The sequence below is a fragment of the Etheostoma spectabile genome, chromosome 15 (genome assembly GCF_008692095.1).
Source record: "Etheostoma spectabile isolate EspeVRDwgs_2016 chromosome 15, UIUC_Espe_1.0, whole genome shotgun sequence".
Taxonomy (NCBI): Eukaryota; Metazoa; Chordata; class Actinopteri; order Perciformes; family Percidae; genus Etheostoma; species Etheostoma spectabile.
The window spans coordinates 10,613,776-10,637,340 of NC_045747.1; the positions used below are offsets into that span (position 1 = coordinate 10,613,776).

At 39.8% G+C, this 23,565-nt stretch overlaps 3 protein-coding genes across 3 annotated transcripts; 2 read left to right on the forward strand and 1 right to left on the reverse strand.

Annotated features, from left to right (window-relative positions):
• Positions 1-898: 898 nt before the first annotated feature.
• On the forward strand, positions 899-5,497 carry ndel1b (nudE neurodevelopment protein 1-like 1b; the record flags this gene model as incomplete). Its single annotated transcript, XM_032537620.1, is given in 8 exon segments — positions 899-995; positions 2,856-3,009; positions 3,842-3,990; positions 4,148-4,284; positions 4,378-4,545; positions 4,642-4,733; positions 4,889-5,034; positions 5,205-5,497. Coding segments are annotated over 8 exon segments (1,025 nt in total), but the record flags the coding sequence as incomplete, so codon positions are not given.
• Positions 5,498-7,156: 1,659 nt separating this feature from the next.
• LOC116703047 (medium-chain acyl-CoA ligase ACSF2, mitochondrial-like) lies at positions 7,157-12,825 on the reverse strand. Its single transcript, XM_032537619.1, is given in 16 exon segments — positions 7,157-7,418; positions 7,536-7,604; positions 7,701-7,811; positions 8,460-8,601; positions 8,738-8,889; positions 8,969-9,076; positions 9,156-9,232; positions 9,433-9,524; positions 9,608-9,759; positions 9,847-9,942; positions 10,043-10,208; positions 10,348-10,466; positions 11,130-11,183; positions 11,475-11,603; positions 11,944-12,139; positions 12,589-12,825. Coding segments are annotated over 16 exon segments (1,827 nt in total). The 5' UTR covers positions 12,687-12,825; the 3' UTR covers positions 7,157-7,352.
• A 1,034-nt stretch (positions 12,826-13,859) lies between these two features.
• atp5pd (ATP synthase peripheral stalk subunit d) lies at positions 13,860-17,125 on the forward strand. Its single transcript, XM_032537622.1, has 6 exons — positions 13,860-14,066; positions 14,517-14,655; positions 15,212-15,308; positions 15,483-15,554; positions 16,459-16,521; positions 16,890-17,125. Exons 2-6 carry the CDS (start codon positions 14,534-14,536, stop codon positions 17,019-17,021), a joined length of 486 nt encoding a protein of 161 aa, XP_032393513.1. The 5' UTR covers positions 13,860-14,066; positions 14,517-14,533; the 3' UTR covers positions 17,022-17,125.
• The last annotated feature ends 6,440 nt before the right edge of the window (positions 17,126-23,565 follow it).

Here is a 23,565-nt window from a genome sequence, read left to right on the forward strand (position 1 = left end):
TCCCCATACAAGACACGCTCCAAATGTGTTTTTAATAATTTCCTGAAACCTACCTTGTTGGTCTACATAGATCAGAGTGAGGCAAAGTTTTATTAGTTTACCATAAAAGAGGAACAACCGCCTAGTGAAGTGTAATTTCTGCATACAGGGCGGAAGATGAAAAACATTAAATACTTACTCAATTCTTCAGAACTAACAGTTCTTAGTGACTTGGTAGTTGAAAATGCTTTACACATGAAAATACAATCGAGGATAAAAACACAAAGTCCAGGACTTACTTCCATTGTGGTCCTCAACACATAACATCAGGACAAGGCAAGACACTTACCGAGTGTGTGAGATAATAAATGACGTAACATAAAAGCATTTTTATTAAATAAATACAACTAAAAATGGTTAGCACGAAGCACACTTCTACTAGGCACTGGACACATCGTTGAGGCTGTTCACAATCATAGTGCAGTAAGTTTATTAAAACCCATCTTCTAAATATTTGCGTGATTTCCCCATCAGAGGCTATTGTCAGTATTTCATGAGTAACTAAGGATGACAGCAGGGTGACGTGGCCAGGCCAATCTGGCTTTGTTTGTGACTTTTGAGTAAAGAGATCTGTTCTTTATCTTCCCCAGTGAGGAATGATTTTTTTTTTTTTAAATCTTGATTTGCCTGGTTGTTCAGCACGGAAAAGAATGCACTGTGCATGATTCTACATGCCAAAGGATGCAAATAGTGAAAGTGTTATACCATGTTTTGAGCCATGTGTGCTAGTTTATTTTTTCACTATTCTATGCTTGTTCTACTTTTAACCTCATGAGCACTAGCCTTGCATCTTTTTCATATGCACTTTAAGATAATGTAAATTGTTGTAAGGCTAATAAATAATCTCTTTAATCCTAAGGGTGCCCTGACATGGACAAAGAGATGATTCCCAAATTCACGTCAAAGGATGAGGAAGTTGATTACTGGAAGTCCCAAGCCCTCAAATATAAGAAAAGGTAGGTAGTATGATTTACTTCCCATATAACATGAGTTAACATTTCTGAGTTTCTATATACATGCAGCCTACATAATTTCTTTATCCATGTTTTTAGATCATTTATATATCATTCAATATATCATCATTCGTACATATGGCTATTGGATCAATTTTGTGTTGTGCTCTTAACTTTTTGGTGCATGGGGAGTATTACTCTTTGCCTACTAAGCTCATTTTTGCAAATTGGGTTATGGAAAAATGTATCATATTTTATCTCTTTCAAAAACATTGAACCAAAAAGCAGATGGCAGCAATCCCCCATATGAGAAACTCTGTTTAAAATAAGTTGTAGTTTCTCAATCTTGCGTAATAGGCAGATGCTGAATATTTAGTTTTGTCTGTAGTCACGTCTCTGTTTAAAGTTTCAGTACAGAAACCCATATTTAGCCATATAAGGCAAATGACCAGACAGGCTTTTTTGAAATAAGTGCCCACAAAAAGCTTGGGCTTTCTCAGGAGGAAATGACTGCATCTTTTACTTCTTAAACAGAAACCTGTTGAACTCTGTCTGTCTTTTTTTTTATTTGTGGAGTTGGGGCCTCATCATACACTCAAAAGAAGTGTAAACCTGCACAGAGAGGGTTAAAGTCCTGGTGGTTTTCTAAGAAATTCCTGCTGTGGGTACATATGGAAAGAACTTCAAGCCATGGAGAAAAAAAAAGCATCTCCCAAATATATAGTGGCTTGTCTCACACTTTTTTGTGAATACATTTTCTCAAGATCACTTTTCACATTGGCAGCATGCAGCGTTTACGAGATACCTATTGAAAAATTATCTCTCTGAAGGGATATTTTTAAACTTTTTCCATTTTGTTGAGAAGAGGCTACTTGGACATCATACAGTTAATAAGTATCACAAAAAGATGTAGTAGTGTAAAAGGCTCTTGTATTTTCTGCATTCACAGTTTTCATGTTATTTAATGCGTTTTTCCATCACACATACGGAGTGCTGTTTGTTGTTTAAAGCGTGAGACAGTGGCAGGGAAGTTATAGGGCCCGGCATGCTGATGAAGCAGCCACTGTGGCGTCTGTATGTGTGGAACGACCCCAGCACAACAACTGATTCATGGATTCCAGTGCTCTGTAGAGCCTGTGAGGACATTATCCCAGCACAAGTCAGCTGATCTCAGAACAGTGTTAACCAGGGTGTCATCATGTGTGTGCACACCCTTGACAGGTCCATTTTAGATAACTTATACTCAACAATTACCTTCCACAAAGAAATGTTTCCTTAAATGAATCTACACACGTTGGAACTACGTTATGAGTTATGTGTGTGTTTTTAGAATTCTCTACATGGGGTCAGCCCTGAACAGCGTGAACACACATCCTGTTTCTTAGCACATGTCCTCATCCTGTTGCTGTGCACTCTCATTTTCTCTTTACCTCTGAACTTTAACCTCTCTCACAGCTGAGGTCTCATGATAGCAGGCCTGTCTTTTTCTGAGCTACTTCTAAACCATCTACTGTCACAGTTCCGCTGTTTCTTTAGAGCTATATATTTAGAATGCTTAACTCGACAATGCTGAGCTGTGCACAGTTTCCAGTTTGGCAGAGGCAGGATTGAAGGTTAAAAATCTACAAATATTGGCCTTTTCATGCCGGTCTATTCCTGGCCATTGGAGATAAAGCTGCTAGAACATGCCTGAGCCTGGCTCATTTCACAGGACAAAAGCCAGGCAGTTTTCTAGAGCTCATGCCCGTGGCCATTCAGACAGCCAACTGTACAGAATTGAATGGTGGACGGTGAACAGGGTAGACGGTAATAGACAATGATTGTTTGTGTTTTCCCCACTGTGTCTGTGTGTGTGCCTTCCAGTTGCTATGATGCCCAGGAGGAACTGCAGGAGTTCCAGGAAGGGAGCCGGGAGCTGGAAGCTGAATTGGAGGCACAGCTTGGCCAGGCCGAACACCGCCTTCGAGACCTCCACATTGAAAACGAGAGACTGAAGAACGAGATGGCCAACCTCAAGGTAACTGGTCACTTGCACCGTAGCTTATTTTTGGATTTGGCTTTGTTTTACGGTCTATGGGTCAGGACACCAATAAAGTAATTTGTGGTTACTTAAGAAGTTATCTAATCTCTGTTGGATCCTGAGGACAAGGTCCTACGTCTTTTTTACGTTAGGTGTTAATAAGGCATGCTCTTATGTAATCATCCAGCGCTCCTTAATTGGATTGGAAAACCACAAGGATAAGACTGGTTCTTAATCACTGCAGGCATGAACGGTAGTCAGATTTATTTAGTGTGCTCTCATCTGGTGATCATGTCCATAGTCTAACAAATAACAGTGCATACGTTCAGGAAATCACGGTGGCCACTACACACAGAACAAAAACATATTGTGCTTTTTCACATGGCCAAACATCAGCATGATGCAGCAGCTAATGCTAAAAACAAACTGTGTGAATGAACCAGAGAGATCATGAATCATGCTTTCATGTATTTGTGCTTCTTTGACCACACTACAGACATGCTAACTGAACTGTTAGGTACCACAGGGGGAATGAGCCACAAGGCCTCCTCGGAGAACAAATAGGCTTTTTGAAATAAAATAATGGGTGAAACATAATCTTTACTAACTGTGTTGTGATTCACCAGGTTCTTTTGCCAACAATAGGGTTACTGTTATTTATTTTAAAAAACTATAAAAATGCTATTTTCACACTGCATGCCTCACCAGAAGGAAATTAATGTGGATTTGTACAGGTCATGTAACAAGAGGTGTGTTCAATTTATTTGTTTCTCTACACACACTTACTCCCAAGCTCCTCTCTCTTCTTTACTCTATCCATCTCAATCAGGAGAAACTGGAGCATCAGTATGCCCAGAGCTACAAACAGGTTTCTATGCTAGAGGATGACCTAGGCCAGACACGCAGCATCAAGGAGCAGCTCCACAAATACGTCCGAGAGCTTGAGCAGGCCAACGATGACCTGGAGAGAGCCAAAAGGTCAGACTGTCAGTTTGTTGTTTGTCACATTTTGGTCAGTTTGTGAATAGTTTTGGCAAGAATATGATGATAGATTTTGATTTTCTAGAGAGTGGATCTACTTATAATTTTCACAAAAGGTTTTAACAATTGTGCCTTTCAACCTCTGTGTGTGCAGGGCAACAATAGTGTCTCTTGAGGACTTTGAGGGCCGTTTAAACCAGGCCATTGAGAGAAATGCCTTCCTGGAAAGTGAGCTGGATGAGAAAGAGTCCCTTCTAGTATCTGTGCAGCGGCTGAAAGATGAAGCACGAGGTAAAGACAAGAATCCATTCTGACATTTTCCATGCAATAAGTCATCTGTGTATGGGTTAGTGGAGGAGTATTTCACGAGTTTGTCTTCTGCAGACCTGAGACAGGAGCTGGCAGTACGGGAGCGGACTACAGACAGGATATCAGCACCGAGCTCACCCACCTCAGACATTGACAAGATGGATTCTGCAGTACAAGCTTCTTTATCCCTCCCAGCCACACCCATAGGAAAGAGCATAGACCACCCCTTCATCAGCTCAAAAGGTCAGGAATCATTAATCTTATTCTTTATTGCACACATGAAATGGGGAATTGAAATATATGCATTGTATTTTAATATGGGCTTGTGTCCTTGTGCAGCATTGACCAATGGCTGTGGCAACTCAACCCTCACTCCTTCTGCTAGAATCTCAGCTCTTAATATTGTTGGTGATCTCCTGAGGAAAGTTGGGGTAGGTATTATTAAATAAGTAAATATTTGCTGATTTAAAACCAGCTCTGTGTCATGGCAGTGTTTGCAGAAAGTTGTGTGGCTCGTCTGCTCTGGGTTCCAGCGCTGGCTCCGTGGAATACAAAATACAGATTGTATCTCTTGTTTTGGGTCTAGGCTTTGGAGTCCAAAATCGCCGCCTGTAGGAAGTTTGCCAAAGACCAGGCAGCAAGGAAAAATTACTCCACAGACAACGGCAAACTCATCAACAGCAATGCCACAAAGTTCTCTCACTCTCTGCATACCACTTACTTTGACAAAACGTGAGTCTTTTAGCAAGTGGTTTTGTTCCTCTCCTTGCTACTTTTATACCTGGTTTTATGCACATTTGTTTTTGCCCTGTATGTATGTATGTATGTATGTATGTATGTATGTATGTGTGTGTCTGTGCTCCTGTTTGCTAATATTGTGCGTGTTCATGTGGCAACTACAGGACTGTAAATGGATTGGACCCCAGCTCCTTGACGACATCCAGAGCCGTGTCTCCACCAGGCATGCTGCCTTTGAGTGTTTGATGCGTCCCCACACCACCCAAACCTCTACTGAAACTCCTATCCACCCAACGCAATGTGGGAACCGAGAGGACACTTGAATATATGTGTGTGTGTGTGTGTGTGTGTGTGTGTGAGAAAGTGATGTGTGTTTGCCTGTTTGGAATTGTGCATTTTTGAACGTGATGTGTGGAAGAGAGGCTTGAGTATACAATGAACTTGCCTCCAGTTTTCAGCTCTAAATGCATCTGTGAGTAGGTGCACAGTCATGTGTGCATTATGTTCCTACCACATACTTGCATGTGCCTAAAGCTGTACTGTGCTCGTACGAATGTTTATGCAAACGTGTTGCTCTCTAGATGTCAGCTTTGAAGTGGCACCATTCTATTCTTAGTTCCACTGTTCATCTGAAAACTATCCCTGACAAAAGGTTCTCAACAGACCACTGCTTCCTCGTAACCTTTTCCTCCTGTATTTTCACTTAAATTGCACAGTTAAACTTATTTAAATTTAGAATGTATTATATTTAAAAAGGGATGGGTTCATATGAATTAATTTATTTCACAGTATGCTTTAAAATGCAATATTTCCTATTTGCTATTTTCCTGCATGTGTGCATATGTAATGTGGGGTTGGAGAGAATGGTTGGACCCCGTATTCATGACTGAAGGGAATGTTGATCGTTCAAAGCCATGTAGCCACAGTGCAGTTGTTCCTCTTGTTACTGGCTACTTGCTGTAATTTGGAAGTAGTCACCATGTTAAAGCTGGCTCTGTTCTCTGAGGTTAAATCTGCACTTAAACAAACTCTCCTCGCAGGTTTAGTTCTTCTCTGGGCATCCATTGAGATTTCAAGGGAACTGTTTTTTGCCTTCTTTTTTTTTTTGTTTAATGTACAGATTTTTTTTTTCTTGGGCCAGGCTCATTTACCTTTCTATGATATGATGGCAATTATCCACGGTGGATTTGTCAAGTCAACTTTATTGACAATTCAGCAATATGGACCAGGAATACAGAGCAATTAAAAATGTTTTTCTCCAACCCAATATGAATTTGGTTTTATAAAACTCACACAAAAGAATACTCAAAGCAAAACAAAACCGACTCAAGGATCCTGTTTGAGACTGTCTGTTACCTTTTCCTGGTGTATGAATTAATGGTCCATTGTGGCCTTTATGTCATGCAGCATATTTGCTGATTATCGGTTATTGTGTGAACTTAATGTTACTTAATATTAATTTGACGTGATTCTTGGATTTTTAGCGGGTTGGATATTGGCAGTACATTAATTTTACAAGGCAGAAATTTGTCTAAATCGATTTTGCCCACAAATTTCTCCCTATCAGATATTTGTGTAACCATCTTGAAGCATAATTTGAAGCCTTTAGCATTTACATTTTTTTTTTGATTATATGAGATGTCATTTTGGGCACTGAGCCTGTTACGGAAGCCTGTTCTACAGTCAGTGTATATAATGATGGTAAATTTGCCTACCACATTTGTACATACTTACATTTGGCATTAAGGTCCTATTTATTTCAGATTCTATATGGCATGTTCAGATAATGAATGGTTAAAGCCATTGTATTATAATATTAAATTGTATGTCAAAATTGTTTCAGTAAATAAAGATTGAGATGACAAATATACGTTGTGTAGTATGAAGCCTAAACTGTAATTAAAGATGATACAGCACACAGTCCACTTATTAGAGTTTTTCCAAAGCTTTCAGGTACATCTTGTGATCGTCATCAGTGGATTAAATCAGCTCAGTGGTCATTTCATGTCATTATTGAACAATGTTTAAAGTGTAAAATGTCCAGTAAATGGACCTTGAGTTAAGAAGTTTTTGTTAAACCATTTCCAAATGTCAAAAATGAAACGTCAAGTTCAAAGATGATATAAGCCCACTGTACTTTTATATTAACATTAAAACAAAGTAATGAGGAGTGAAGGAAGTAAAAGTAGAAACATTTTAAGTACTGACAATCCAGTAGAAGTTATAGTCCTGTCTCAGCTCTCGGTGAAGAAAGCCTTAACTCCACACAGCTCAGTTTCTGGCATTCCCAGCTGATGCACTCAAACAGACCATCAGGGTTTATAAAATGAAAGGCCTAATTTCATCTCCATTTCCTCCTTTAATGTGTTCTTCTTGATCTAAAAAAAAACCAGAAACAGCAGCCATTTTAGTTTTATTATATAATTACACCGTAAATCATCACAGTGATCTTGATAGTTCAGCAATGTTGGTGTGTGCGAGCAGAAGTGTGGTACCTTTCCAGAGGCTGTCAGAGGGTAGCTGTCGACAAAGATCACATAGTGTGGGATCTTGAAGTGAGAAATCTAGGGGGTGGGGGGCACACACAAACTGTACAGCTGTGCTTGGAGTTAAGATTTAAGATTAAGTTGAGCAGTTTTGTTTATCACATCACTTCTTACCTGGCCTTTGCAGAATGCTCTTATGTCGTCTGCACTGGAGGTCTTGCCCTCCCTCAGCCTGATGCAGGCACACACCTGCTCGCCCAGCCTCTCATCCTTCACTCCAACCACCTGGGAAACACGCAGAGAAATAGAATGTAGATTTAAATTTTGCAACAATTGTATTTTTATTTTTTTGTATTACAATTGCCTATTGAAAACTGTTTTGGCACTACAGCTGGAAATTAGCCATAGAGTCTAAACCTGCTTCTTTTTCTGTACAGTTAATTAAAGGGGACTATCCACATCAGTACAAACTGATAGACTAAACTCAATGTCAAAGTCAAAGTCAAAGTACTTTTATTGGTGTCCCTAAGGAGAAATTTGCATTGGACACTGAGCAACTTAGCTGCAAGAGTTACAGACACAACGACAAGCACAGGGTTAAAAAACAATTAAAAAAACAAATATACAATTAACATATGGGCTACTCGAGGGCCTGTGCAAATAGCAGATTTACGATTTCCTACACTAAATAAGATAAAAGCCATATTTCAAAGACAAAAGCAATTTCATTCATTCATCACAGTCACAGATATACCTTAAAAATATTCATAGTCATACTTTTATCTCTGCTCATTAATGAGCTTTACTGCGACAGGGACAAATGAGTGCTTATACCTGTTATATTTACACAAAGGAACCCTGTACCTCTTTCCTGAGTTCAACAGCTCAAACTCGATCCGACATCTGCTGCCCTCCAGTGGTTCTGAGTCTCACCTGTACCTCCTGTACTTTAGGATGTGTATAGAGAAATTGCTCTATCTCAGCAGGGTAGATGTTCTCCCCTCCTCGGATGATCATGTCCTTTATGCGTCCTTCAATGCGGCAGTATCCCAAACTGTTCAGACAGGCCGTGTCACTGTGTTGAAGATGAAACACACAACATGTAATATGTATACAATATTTCCCAAGTAAGCAGCAATCCCTGTTCCAGTTGCATAACATATTCTCTTTTAGACAAAGATTATGTGTACATTATATATATAGCATCTTACCCAGTCCTGTACCAGCGGTCTTGGGAGATAACCTCTCTGGTTTTCTGAGGATCGTCCCAGTATCCATGCATCACACAGCTGCCTCTGATCATCAGCTCTCCTGAGGCCCCCAGAGGGACAATCTCCCCAGTAGTAGGGTCCACCACTTTAGCCTATAGTAAAGACACAGGGGCATTAGGAACAGTGTGGTTATCACAATATAAAAGCTTTTCTGCAAAAGATAAGGCCTACCTCAGTGTGGTTCATGATACATCCAACAGTATTTATTTTCAGGTCTTCGTTGTCTTGTGGGAATCCCAGAAATGTGACGGGGCTGTTCTCAGTGGATCCATAAGCGATCTGTCAAACCAGCATGTACACGTGATTTGCTGGAGGAGCTACAATTTTAAAAGTCAATACAGGATATGTAATTTCTCACCATTAGCTCTTTCATGTTCATGTCTGTTATTAGTTTTCTCACAATCTCAGGAGGGCACGGAGAACCTGCAATGATACCTAAAAACAGCAGCACATAAACAATAATGCCTCACATGCTCTCAAACATTACACCAAGTTCAATACAACATGTTGATCATGTTTTAGTTTTTATATCAGCTTTGGTATATTTGCAATTGTAATACAAGAATGATTGCTCTGCGAATTGAGTTTATAACCACACCCCTGTAACTGTAAATACATTAAAAAAAATCTCTTACCAGCTTCAATTGATGATAAATCATACTTGTGTATTTTCTGTTGGCTAAGCATGTCGGTGAACATTGTGGGAGTGCCATAGATGAAATTGCACCTTGAGTGTACAAACAAGAATCAATTTAGGTGCATAATATTGTATATTTGAAAGCCTTTTGGGTGATGAGCAGCGTGCCATACTTTTCACTCTGAATGGCCTCCAGGTTGGCTCGGCTCTTGTAGCCAGAGGAAGGGAAGACCAGTGTGATACCATGCACTGCCATACACATCCCTCCCAACACAGAGCCAAAGCAGTGGTACATGGGAACAGGCACACACACTTGCACCTGAGCCTGATGGGAATGTGGAAAATGAGATTATTTACATTTAACTGTCATTGTTTCATTTCACTTCAAATAAAGAGACACATTTGTACTTACTCTCTGTGCAAAACCCATTCGGAGACCCATAAAGTAAGCATTGTTAACAATATTGTGGTGGGAAAGACTGGCTCCTTTAGGACTCCCTGTCGTCCCCTGGAACAAACACACAAGCAACATGACTTCATCTGGATCATTGTTAAATCCTTATGTTAGTCCAAGTTATACAATACACATGTGGCAGTGTGAAAGTTACTGATGTGAACTGAATGTTGATGGGCTCATCAAAGGACAATTTGCTCTGCAGATCCATCATCAGCTCTTTGTGGTGCTGACTCTACCCTGCTTGCATCACATCTTCTACGTGGAGCATCCCTGGCTGTCTGCTATCTGTCACTATCACCATACGCAAGTCTGGCAACCTGGCAGACCCAAGACACAATATTTATATCACATCCACATAACCTTAAAATATAGATTGTGAAGCATTTACAGTTTCGTACTCCCATAATGACAATAAAGGAAGAACATATATTCAATCTGACATTGGCTCTGTCAAACCTGGAGCTTTTGATCATGCCTACTGGCGTCTTGTCGAGCTCTGGGCAGAGCTCCCTCAGCATATCACAGAAGTTTTGGGTTTTAAAGCGGGTAGGGCAGACCACAGCTTTACACTGGACCTGCATATGACAAATAATTTCTATTGAATTTATGGTCTTACTTTACAGAGTCCTGTGTAGAGATTGTGTATGCTGCCTGCGGTCTAGCTGAGTGTGTGGAAAGACTATGGCTGCATCCCAAGTCCTTAAATTTTACTTTGACGCTGCATTATTTTTAATAAATGTTGATTTATGTTTCAACTGTGTTTTGGATTTGTGTCTTGGCTTTATTATAAGTAGTTTAAGCAAGGGTGTTGACTGTTTTTAAAATGTGTATCCAAGTTTTAAAAATAAACATTGTTTTTAGATAATTGTCTGTGGTAACCTCATTGTAAACGTCACTGGTTATAACTGCTTTCCTCTTGATGAAAAAAAACCTGAGTTTTGATGTTTTCTCACAAGAGGTCCTAGGCCTCGCGACAAAAAAAACCTAGGGGGTGTTATTGGCCCACATTTTTAAAAAGAATTTTAGAACCCCTCCCCCCGTTTACATTTTGACGTTGTCAGCCCTATTTTCAACAGTAGAATTTTAAGAAAATGGAAATACATTTTTAAAAAGTTCCAAATTGTACTGCTGGTCAGAACAGCAGGGACACCCAATGTTCCCTTGTTATTTCATGCACCAGGTTAAGACACCACTACTGGCCGTGTAAGTAGGCTAATGCCTAACAAAACGTGTTGTACCTTTTTTAGAGTAAACTCCACTTCCGTCACCTGATAGGCTGGGTTCAATGACACCTGCACATATATGACAAGTGTATTTATACAGTACCACTTTTTTTAAACAGCTTTACAACATATGCCATATCTTACACATGATGTATTGTGTATAAGATGAATCCCAAATTAGATAATGGAAATGTTCGGCACAACTACAGAATAGTTCACCAGGGCCCCTGAAAGGGTTCAATGTCCTGCTCACTGACACTTGACAGCAGCGTGTTTTGTAATACAGAGCAGTCTGTTTGTCTAAACACAATGCTACACACTAAATTAACATTTAAAGGTATAACCCATTCCCAAACTGACCAGTATAATTCCAGCTTTGGCTGAAGCAAACTGGAAAAGGATCCACTCGTACATGTTGGGTCCCCAAACTCCCAGCCTGTCGCCTCGCTTCAGGCCCAAAGCAAGCAGACCTGCAGCCGCCTTGTCAACCTGCACCAATTATTGTCACAAAAATTGAATTATTCTTCACCACCAGTAGTATGAATTCTGGATCTTTACAATCTAGCTTTCTAGCTTTTAAGCATTTGCTGTCATCAAACTGCATGTGATGGATGCTTCTTCATGTAGAGACATTTTTTAATCACATGTCAAAAGAAACAACTATTTTGATAACCTGAAAGAGTACAAACAAGTTTCATTTGGCAGTTATTTGACATTAGTTAATTTTACTAATTGTCTCAGTGTTTTCATTGAAATAGGTGACTCATTGGTGACATGAACAATGTTTTAGCATTGATACATTTGGGAAGGCACAAAGTCTGAGACACACATCTTGCTGAAACTGCACAAAGGTTTTCCGGATGCCGTCCTGCAGGAAGACCACAGCTTCACGGTCAGGCCAGCGCTGGACTATGGAGTCCAGAGTCTGACCTACAGTCAGGGGGAGCAGGGACATGGAGGAGGTGCCATGGACATAGCTGCTGGTCAGTGAGGGTTTGCGAGGAGGACTGTCCACATGAAGGGACCTGCCATTTAAAGATTTAGGTAAAAGACAGGAGACAAATATAGTATATATAGACTATAATTTGAGGATCATCATTCACCGCAGATTTTGAAAATAAATGATAATATGCTATTCCTCTACAGTATGAGGCTGTTAAACAGTGAACCTTGGATAAGCCAAATAAATAAGAGATGAAAACATTGAATTGACCTGTGGCCCTTTGCTGCACGTCATCCCCTTTCACGCTCTTCACTTACTGTACCTGTCTAGCTGTAATATACAATACATTAAAAGTAAACATAAACCATACCAAGAAAACCCAAAGATTCCTCTCTGTCCTCAAGGCCAAGAAAACTAATAGCATTAGGTTAGTCCTGGTTATTCCTTAAATGCATGCACTGCCTCTATGGAAAACCAGCTTTCTTTTCAAGGTTGCTCTTTGACCACTGAACATGAAGATCATAAACTTACCGACCCCACTGGAGCAAACTTGTGCTGCATAGTTTCCAAACCTTGCTGTGTTTGAGTCCATCCACATATCTAAAACTTTGACCCCACGATCTTAGCATTGCTGACAATAGTCTTAAGTATGGCACAATCTGGGTTGAACTGGATCTAAGTGTTGTCTCTCTATTAAAGGAAAGAGAGTCTGTCCCTTCCTAAAGTTATGGTCCCTCCAGTGGCCATCAGTTAATCAGTCTGTCTGATTTGATCTGCAAGCACAAAATAACATTATGTCACACAAGAGCCACGGCAAAGAGCGTCTGTGCAGCAGCAGGGGCGGGGTTGTCTGCAGCACATTTACCTGGTGCAAAGCATGTCTTCACCTATGTACGCAGTAGGCCTATACCCATAGACATGGTTTGCATACATCTATCAATTTTAAACAGGACCAAAAAATGGGCCACAATAATTTCAACTTATCTCCAGTGTATTCTCAGAAACACTAAAATAATGGGTCTGCTTTCTCCTCTTGCCAAATACAGCAGGCTTGTCATATAAAGTAGACATCTAAATCAGCTCAGCGGGCTTTTTGATTCTTTGATTTAATGTATAGTGCATGCAGTAGCAGACAGTAATAACCAAATCCATGTCAAATTATAAAAGAAAACATAATGTGCATACACATGGAGAGAAGGCAAGAAGAGTGAGGTGGTAACAAAATTAAGTTTTGCAGTATACACATATGTTTGGCTAAGAACTGATTCTAGTACATAAACTACTTGCCAACAGACAAAATTCAGGGTGAAATAATATTAGGAATATTGTTATATAACAATGATTTGTAGGCAAGTCATATTTTATGCAAGGGTTGCTGTTAGGGGATCTGTCAGTAGTGAGGGAGACGGACTGACAAAAGACAAACTCATGCACAAAATCAATGGGTTTCTGGCCGAACTTGTCGTGAATGCCTTCCTCAAAAAGGTTTATTTATAACCGTTATATATAAATTCTTGCAAACTACACATCTTGCACACATGCACAGGGTGATGGTTGTGTTAAACGGGGCCACCCACCTGCAGACCATAACAGGAGGCGGACCACTGCGCCTCTTCTTGGTTTTTGTCCTCTGGATCATTGTGTCCTGACTCTTGAGACCACTTATTGACAGGAGGAAATACTGATGTCAAGAGTGAGCCCACGCTCTGTAAACAATGCACCACTTAGCGTCAAGGCAGACACAATATACTACATTCACATTTTTAAAACTTTCAAACTAAAACAATGAAGATGAGTGCAATTGTTGACTAGTTGTTTACAGTTGACAAATCCGTGGTTGAGGTTTTCTTTTCAATGAAAAAGTATTTGAGTGTAATTAGCTATATCACGAATTTGAGACTGCCACTAACAGTTTATTTTATATGACATTTACTGTTAAATTAACCTTAACAAGCTTATATTTCCGTTTCCTGTCGGCAGTCAGTTTCGAGGAGTTCGTGCTATTGACGGTATGACATGTTGCTAGCTATTTTTAAATGCTCAACTTCATCATAAAGATGCTTTAAACAAATTGTCGCAATTTAATCCCGGAGGAATGTAGCAGATTCGTTTACAAAATGTTGCAACAGGACACTAACGTAAATCTGTTTGTCCGTCTGTCGGCGGGATTGTTGTTCTGACCTTGCTAACGTTAGCTATGTTTGCTAACTGGGTTTGTTGTTGTTAGCTTTTTAGGACACAGTGCAAACTAATACCGCTCCTTAGCTGACAAATTATCAGTTTGTTTGTTGCTTTCCAAAGAGACTCGGGGCCATATCCAAATACCTGTTAAAAGAAATTGGGGACCACGGTGCTCATTTAGAACAAGGCCAATTAAGAAAAGCTATTTTACGGAACTACGCCATTAACATTGTTCCTTATGAGTAAAGATCAATCTGGAGTTTCCCTGCCCTCTCTAGTTAACACGCACTGAAACATGGCTGGGAGACGAGTTGCACTGAAGACCATAGACTGGGTGGCTTTTGCAGAGAGGGTGCCCCCCAACCAGAGGACCATGTTTAATAACCTGAAGACACGAAGTGATGCTGTTGCTGCAAAGTAGGTATTCCTAGCCATATACCGATACATAAAACAATTTTCAACATATGTCTTGCTCATTCCTCAACAAAAGCATTTATTGAACACTTCACCAATCTGCACTTGTTTACTTAAATTAAAAATGTATAATGTAAAAACATATATTGATTAATGTATAACTTAGTGCACTTAGCGGCAATGATCAAACTTTTGAGAACACAAATCTGCAAACTTTCATAAATAAAATAAATTTTAAGCAATTTTAATAATAGTAGTGCTGCACACAGTAGCAACCAACAGCGTTTCTTTATTTTAGATCTGAAGAAAATTTATAACACTTAACATAAAAGGTCAAAAAGCTTTTATCATTGTAGTGAACTTTGAAAATGCTTACCTTTTTAGAAGGAGAACGGTGATGCTGCAGCACCGTTGCACTTCTATATATAGTATTAAGTGCATAGTCTTCTGCACAATAGCAGGCATTACATACACACTATGTTGGTAAAATGCTATTATCTTGACACGCCATTGCTGAAGGTAAACTATGCTGTTTATAAAAAGCTTACTGTGTTCACAGGCTCACCTCTCTGCCAGAGAAACCCACTGCAATCGACTGGAGCTACTACAGATCTGCTGTGAATAAAGCAGGCATGGTGGAGGAATTTGAGAAGAAGGTAAGAGAAGTTACCAGCAAATCTGACTATGTAATCCTGAAAACTCTTTTAAGTCTTTAAACCGAAGTGAAACTAAAATCCTTATATTAGGCAAAGTGATGGTGGTAAGACCATAATAACGGCATGTTGAGTATTTACTATCAGATATTGTATTAACTTTCTGTTTCCTCTCAGTTCAGCGGCCTGAAGGTTCCTGAGCCTGTAGACACTCAGACAGCTCTTATCAATGCACAGGAGGCAGAAGCGGTGAGTGCAAATATGATGGCATTAGATGGCTATGCATTTGGCAGTGTATTCTAATTTTATTCTGTTTTTTCTTAAACTATAGAAAAGAGATTAAGTGTAGTAACACCAATTTTAAAATGTTCTGTAACATACTTGTTTGTGTATAAATACCAATAATCATAGAGAAGAAACCAGATACCTACCATATTTTTGCTGCTCCGGAGTTGCATCAGTCAAAAAATGCGTCATGAAGAGAAAAAAAACATGTATATAAATTGAAAAGTTAAATTCCAAGACCAAGAATAGACATTTAATCTGGAAAGGCAAGTTATTCAACTACACAACAGCACACAGGACAACAGGCTAGATAGGTGTCCGGTATGTTAACATAACACACTAACAGTTATTTAGCTACACAATATTGTAAAGCCGAATAAGCTAAATTAACATAAGTCAGCCAGTCCAACAAGCAAGTTACCACTAAGCAAGTTCACCAAGCTCCCGATTTCATTTCACATCACTGAATCCATTGAATTCTGCAGCATATTGCTGTCACAAGCCTAGAGCGCCCTCTCGCGGCTGTAAATGGTAACGTTTACTCCTTGGTTCATGTCAGTCAGTATGCATTAACGGTTAAAAACATGTTAATTAGATATATTTTGATATATAAGTCCCACCTAACTATAAGTTGCAAGACCAGCCAAACTATGAAAAAAGGTGTCTTTATAGTCCTTAAAATACGATATAACTTATTTTTGTTTACATGCAAACTTTTGATAGAATTTAATTAATTATTTTTTATTGAAGTAAAATATGAGCTGTGCCTTGATAAAAATGATATAATTTGTTTTAGATGATCTTAAAATGATTTAGTAATTTTCCAATGTGTTTACGCAACATAGTGGCAATGGATTTTGTCTTCCAGAACACAACAGCTGCTGCCTACATTGAAGCATCCAAAGGTCGTATTGCCCAGTATGAGAAAGAGGTGAGAAATTATAAATGATAAATGTAAACTTATATCATAACCCCTGTGTGAAATTGTCTTCAACACAAATCTACAATCCAGATCACACAGATATACAGACTAAAGGTATGGTCACATTACACCTCCGTTCTACAATATCCACTCCGTCTCCCTTTCACTTCTATTGAAGTATGTAAGACAAAGACATCTCTAGCTGTTGCGATTGCCAAATATTTACTTATTACCCGCTTAAGATATCACATCTTTTTTTAAGCGTGCAGGGCAATTTAGTTAAACAGAAATGCAATGTGTCCACACCTGTAAACCTGATTCTACCACAAACTCTTCCTCTTCACTTCAGTCCTCATCCTGTGCTCGTCCTTTTCCAGCTGGACAAATTCCGGAACATGATTCCCTTCGACCAGATGACCATCGAAGACCTGAACGACACTTTCCCAGAAACAAAGCTGGACAAAGAGAAACATCCTTACTGGCCACACAAACCCATTGCTGAACTGTAAACATATCTGCTCTGACCATATTCTATATATAATGTATCTTCTGCTGAGGAAGACCTGTACAGTATGTGTATTAAATTCTTGTTTCATCCATTCAGGAGTCTAGTCAATAATTGAAATGTTGTTTTTCTACTGCAAGAACTGCATTACTGGAGGAAAAATTTAAAATGAAGCATATTAGACATAAGCGATTCCTGAAAATATAGTTCAACTTTCTTGCTTTATGAGATCAGTAAAATGAGTTAAAAACAACTTCACAGACCCTTCACAGGCAAAAGAATTGTTATTTTATTACTAAATTTCTTCCCAGGCGTTATGAACTCAATATGATCTGTTGGACTGTGTTTTCTTTCTAAATTTGGTATGAAATGTCCTCCAACTCTCAATAGAAATCTAACCCTTGTGGATACACTGATGAGTTTTAAAGTACACACTCAGTCAAATCACTCTCAGCAGAAGGCAGAGTAGGGTTTCCTTCCCTCGTGGGGTCCCTGTTGTCTTTGCGAAAGCGACCTATAGTTGTCAGTTTTCTGCATGAGCAGGGCAGCAGCACTCATATTTTCTCCTGTTTGCAGGTAGGCACGACCTTACTGGGTTGGATCCACTTTTACATTACACAGAATCAAGGCATTCATCAGTGTGTGGCTGGCTTGTACAAATGATCATAGCTCCAACCCTTTTAGAATGCAGTGTCAGACTTGTTCAGGCTTTGTTATGACTAGAGCATAAATCTACATTTCACCACGGCTGGAAATATGAGCATTCTCTAAGGGATTGGAGAGCGACTTTAAATATAAAGCCTACTTTCTGTGCTCTTATTACACTGTTATTATGGGTTTGGTTTGTGGTCTTATATTGTACATAACTCGGTGCAGACATGATGGCGATAAGTGAAGGGATGTACTGTGGCCTCAACATTGACTCATCATATAAATGCTGCCCCTTGGGTGCCTCCAGGGGGCAGCATCTGTCTCATTAAGAGAGATGTGTTCACCTATGGCCTTACCTTGTATTCACCTATTGTACTTATTGCCAACATCTTATTTTTTTTATAATCATTTTATGTAGGCTAGGGTTTTTCTAAGCAGTTTGCATTTAGAAAAAAGTGACACATTCTGAAATAAACAGTATTACAACTAAAGGGTGTTTTTAGGGATTCACTTTTTTTTCAAAACAGCAGCACATATTAGTTATTACTCAGATGGATGAACTAAAATAATATTTCTGCTTAAAATGTTCTCTTTTTTCATACTTGCTATGAAAAAGTTAGGAGAGATAAGTTTGTTAGGATAAATGCCAGAATTACAAAAGTAAAAATATCATACCTTTATTTCTTAAATACTGAAGGAATAGAAATGTAATGGAACTCAATAATTGATACTGTGTATGCATGAAATTAATTGACAGTATATGAAAAATGAAAAATCTGTGGTTTCTTATGTTTTACTTTAACTCTTGGATTAAACTATCACAACAGTATTACTGCAATTCCACAAAGTTTGGCAACTTGCTAGAAACAGCTTTAAAAAAGAAAATAGTGATCAAAATAAAAGCAGCAGACGTTGAGATATCTTGGGTCAAGCTCCAAAAAGCACTTGGTCTTACAGGTCCGGTAATGCAACTTTCTACAGCATCTTTTATTAGATACTCTACGCCTCCAAAATGCCCATTGAGTAAAAAATTCTCCAAGCCCAATCTTAGATGACTCTGGTGCCATTATCAGGGTTATTTATTCAGGCATGGCAAATGTCCTCCAGAGGCACATGAGACATGATATAACTGTCTCCACAGTCATAGCAGCAGAAGCGGTGGACACATATAAAAATATTTAGGACTTCTTTTAGCAGCCTCACATTTTCTAGATTGCAGGCCATAACCAAATGTCTCTGTCAGCACACAGTGAGCCTCCGGTGCCCTCAGTGCTACTCTCTTGATCTCTGATTTCTCCACTCAGACATGTTATGCATTCCACAGTAGAGCAGTGATAATCCTCCCAAAATCTACACATTATGTCATACTAGCAAGCTCTTGTCTCTTCAGTCTGCAACTGGGTAAACTTGACATGACTGTGGTGCAACATGACCACACAGCTCCCCAACAGCTTTCTCAAGACACTACCCAAGAGTTAGGAACAGGCTTTGAGTCAAAGGGGAAGAAATAAATGTTCTTTAAGAATGAGAGATTTCTCACATTCTTGGTCTCATTTAATAAAATCATGTCTTCATTGTCTTTCTGTCCTGTTGTTGCCAAGTGTTCATTCAAGCTAAACAGCCAAATTGTAAGTTTACTTCTGTTTTTTTGCGGATCACATCCTCAATGCTAACCAATCTGGTTGACCTTTGGACTTTTGATGTGCAGGCAGCTCCCTTCAACACAACAGGGTCCTGAACTCTGATTAAGGGACACTGACTATCACCTGTGCCCAGCTACTATGTGAAACAGCTACACATGCATGTGCACACAACTGTGTGTGTGCATGACCCCCTACAGCTCTACTTTCCCTGGGCTCAGCCATTCTTTTCCCAGCTGACCATTCAGCTGTTGCCAACACTTGTCCACTTGATAACTGTTGGCGTAACTCAGAACTCAGCACGCTGGTTTACTACCATTAATGATTTTAATAAAAACATGACATGTAGCCCATAGTCTGTAATTGAACAGAATAACTTATTTAAAGGATTATACAGATAGTAATTAAGGTGTGTTCAATCCAATCAAGCATTTGCAAAAGGAACAAATCTGTTTAATCTATGTTTTACATTGGGGTTTTTGGTGCTGAGCTTTGCTGTGTGACAGGCCCTAAATTCCTCTGATGCTATCCTGAATTAGGCATTGCTGTTGTTGGGTTGGGTTTCCATTTCACATGTGCTCACAATGTTGAAAAAGCACGCTCAAACTATGTTTCAGCTTTTATTGATCTTTTTTAGTTGGCAAAGTTCATCTAAAAATAACATAAATATGTTATTTTGTTAAGGTTTCAAGACAGGAATTCACACCAATCTCTCATCATGCTGTTTGTCTTTTTAATGTAGTTTAACCTTAATACATTTAATATGAGATGTTTCAACAATATAACACTACCACATTTCTTCACTGGTGCAAAAGCATGGAGTATGCTGTAGTCTGCACAGTGCTCTACTGTTTTATTATGGCTCCATTTTGCACGTCTAGGGAGATTATAACCCATGTTGCATGCATGCCATGTCTAACTGGCCTAATTGAAAGTAACAGTGCAACATTATGTCATTTATAAATATTTAATTTGGATCATGAGGGTTGCTGGCTCATGGCTTGAAATTGTTTTTAAGTGTGAAACAATCCAATGGACAATAAAAACGGTAATTATCTAAAAACTAAACAGCAGTGCGATGCCATTATTGCCTCATTTGCCGAGTCCTCCTCCCTCAAGAATTGCTCCATCATTCTCTGTCCCAAAACCAAACAGCTCACATCCGCTCCTGTGTGAAAATCTAAGTGTTCACTTCCTACCTATCCATCACACAAGCTATTATGCTCCTCATTTAGACATCCATCAAATGTCACATGTTCCATTGCACAATCCATCATGCTCTGCACTTGTTCCCCTATTGGCTGATGATCTTTGTCACCCTTCAATGCCCAAAGATGTGTGTTTCCTTTAGAGGCTAGAGGGCACGCCCCGCCTCCTTCAGATTCTAATGGCTGAATTTAGGCAGGAACCATTTTTTTTTCTTCTAATCCAAAGGCCACGACCCGGGCCAGGGGTCAGAAGGGGTCAGCCTGGTTGCCAAGGAGGAGTCCACCGACAGGGCAAAGCCACTGGTGCTCACTGGTCTGTGCAAACAGCAGTTCTGCTGAGTCTGACAGGCCTGAGAGCAGAGGAGCCCTGGCAGATTGCATTATCATAATCAGACAAGAAGCAAGGGTTGATGAGTGAAAGGTTGTATAGAGCACGCAACAACACATTCATTCAAAGCCAAGATTAAGTCAAGAGAGCTCTAGTGACAGGACAAGCTTTTGTTATTGTGATCAGTGGAGCTTGCTGTGATGGTCCATCCACAATGTATTGTAACCCTTAGGGCTGGGTCATGCTAGGAAATAACTTTGTACAATGTGTTGTCCAACCACATCGCAAAAGTGTTTATAGCCACACTCCAAGGTGGGCTGAAGAGCTGGCTGTCAGATTACAGATTGTCAGCTTCCGAAAATTACAGAAAATTACCCCCCATATCTTTGCAACAGACCACCAAACACTATGACATGGTGACATCATGAGAAAGTTGTCCCCCCGTTGACTATGTAGTCTGTTGCCATGGGGCTCCTGGAAATGGCACTGCGGATCCCAATAAATGAAGGCTGTTGGGGGCGGGGGCGTGAAGGCAAGTAAATAGAAGTGCCATTTTCAGTGTGTTTGCTTGATGTCTTCAGAGCCAAATTCTGCTCGGTTATTGGGCTGCTGGGCATTGGGGGGGGCTCCTAGTAGCTCTGTGCAGCCGGACCCCCCACTCTGGAGGACATTGGCGTGTTTGCTGAACGAACAGGGCACCCTGACGCGGCCTCTGGGAGCCATGTGAGCTGACAGCAGCCGTGCACTTTCACTCATTAAGAAAAGAGGACGATGAGGGACAAAAGGAAAAAGGAGACAGTCTTGTCGTAACAAACTGCAGCAGCAATTTACCATTCACAAACGTAAATAATTAGTCATAACACAGACATCAGCCATGAAAAAGGAATTAACATGATAAAGCTTTGCAGTGTGGAGCTTTCTGCCACATACATGATTAGTAGTTTTATCAACAGACTGTGGCTGTTGCTACTGTATAATTTTTACTGGATGCAATCCTATGAGTCTCTGCCAAAACTAAGCAACCCTGATCTCCCAACCATCTGATATAGACAGTGCCTGGTCTACTTTATGCACACCACCTATTTACTCAGTCGGAGCACACAATTCCCAGATCCCCTTTGATACCTGATATTTAGACATGCAGGCCCATGCTGTGACCTCGCAATCACTTTTTGCTAGAGACACCCAACACCAGAGTCCTTAATCCTGCCACAGCATTTCAGTGGGAGAGGCGGGGCGAAGGAGGCGGCTCCGAGGCATTTCATGACCGGGAAACTCATGACCCACTGGGGATTAATGAGCATTCTGTGAGGGGCCTTTATTGGCTTGTTGACCCTTGTTTTCTGAAATGTTTATCTCTATCTGGCTCAAATTTAGAATGGCATACATAGACTGAAGGCATTTATTGTTCAATCAAAATATGAAAACGTTAATAAAATAAGTTTGAGTAACTCAAATACAAAAGTGCCTGTTTTAAGAACAGAGCCACTCTAGCAACTTGGCTTTAAGGATGGCAATGTCATCTGTCAGTTAGTCTACTACTACACATATACAAATATAGTATGCAAATATACAGTAGAGGGAACCCTGCAATCCTTAATTGAATTGGGTTGTTGATAAATAAAACAAATTATACCATAAGAAAAAGAGTGATATTCAACATGATTATTGGAATGAAAGATTCAATGTGAGCTGAAATGTGTCAGGGCAGCATTGTGTCAGATCGGAGGTGTTAGGACTGCAGCTGCAGAGTGAGTTGTGGCTCAGTGTGGGTGGCGGCTGCTGGGGCAGTGTGTTTATGTGTGCTGGGTTTAGGGCCACGCACACAGTGCAGCCTAACAAACACACACACACACACACACAGAAAACCACAGAGACTCTATTGATTCCAGCTAATCAAGGCTGTGGCGCAGGGGGGAGAAGCACGTGTATGTGTGTGTGAGAGAGAGAGAGTGTGTGAAGTCAACACATTCCCTACATTCCAGCACTTCCCAGAGAGGCATAATATATAAGCCAAGACACTGAGCTTGCAGGCCTTCTTCTCACTGCTGGGGACCTCCTGCTCTTTAACTCAACTTCCCTTCTCGCAGTGAAGTCACTGTGCACTTTGTTGTGGCTGTAGTTTTCAACAGTAGTTTTTTCTCTCTCTCTCTTCTTTAATTCCACCCACGAGATGACCATGCAATGAGTTCTGGCTGAATCACACTGACAGGACAAAGGCACCACATATCTATGTCTGGTTTAAACTGGTCCTTCTCAACTGGTATTTCAATAGAATCAAACCTCACCCATAAAGTTGCTACGGATAGCGTGTGCATTTAAAACAGATTAGTCAGATTATTTGGTTAAGCAACACCAATTCCAAATCCCTTAGAAGCATTTGTAATGAAATGTTATTTGTAAACATTCTCCTAAATTATACTTTATTTTTGAAGTTTTTTCTGACCCCAGAAAGAAAGTGTAGTAGTAGTGACAATAGCTAGAACACATCAGAAAACAGTGAAACATCACAGTTTTCTACAGCTCAAGGACACAAATTGTTACCATTTGCGAAGCTGGAACAAATCGTTACCGTTTTTGCTTGATTTGACTATTAATCAATTATCAAAATAGTCATCTGTCGATGGACTAACTGTTTAATCAACTAATGAGTACTCCATTAAAGATAAATCCTTATGAGATGCAGAAGATAAATGCTGCCCTTGTTGTGTACAAAGATCT

What these genes read in the sequence shown, in the direction of transcription:
- atp5pd (XM_032537622.1), top strand. Translation starts at nt 14,534, where the DNA reads ATGGCTGGGAGACGAGTTGCACTGAAGACCATAGACTGGGTGGCTTTT. An exon ending in AGTGATGCTGTTGCTGCAAA is followed by an intron (nt 14,656 to 15,211) that starts GTAGGTATTCCT and finishes CTGTGTTCACAG; the next exon opens with GCTCACCTCTCTGCCAGAGA. An exon ending in TTGCCCAGTATGAGAAAGAG is followed by an intron (nt 16,522 to 16,889) that starts GTGAGAAATTAT and finishes GTCCTTTTCCAG; the next exon opens with CTGGACAAATTCCGGAACAT.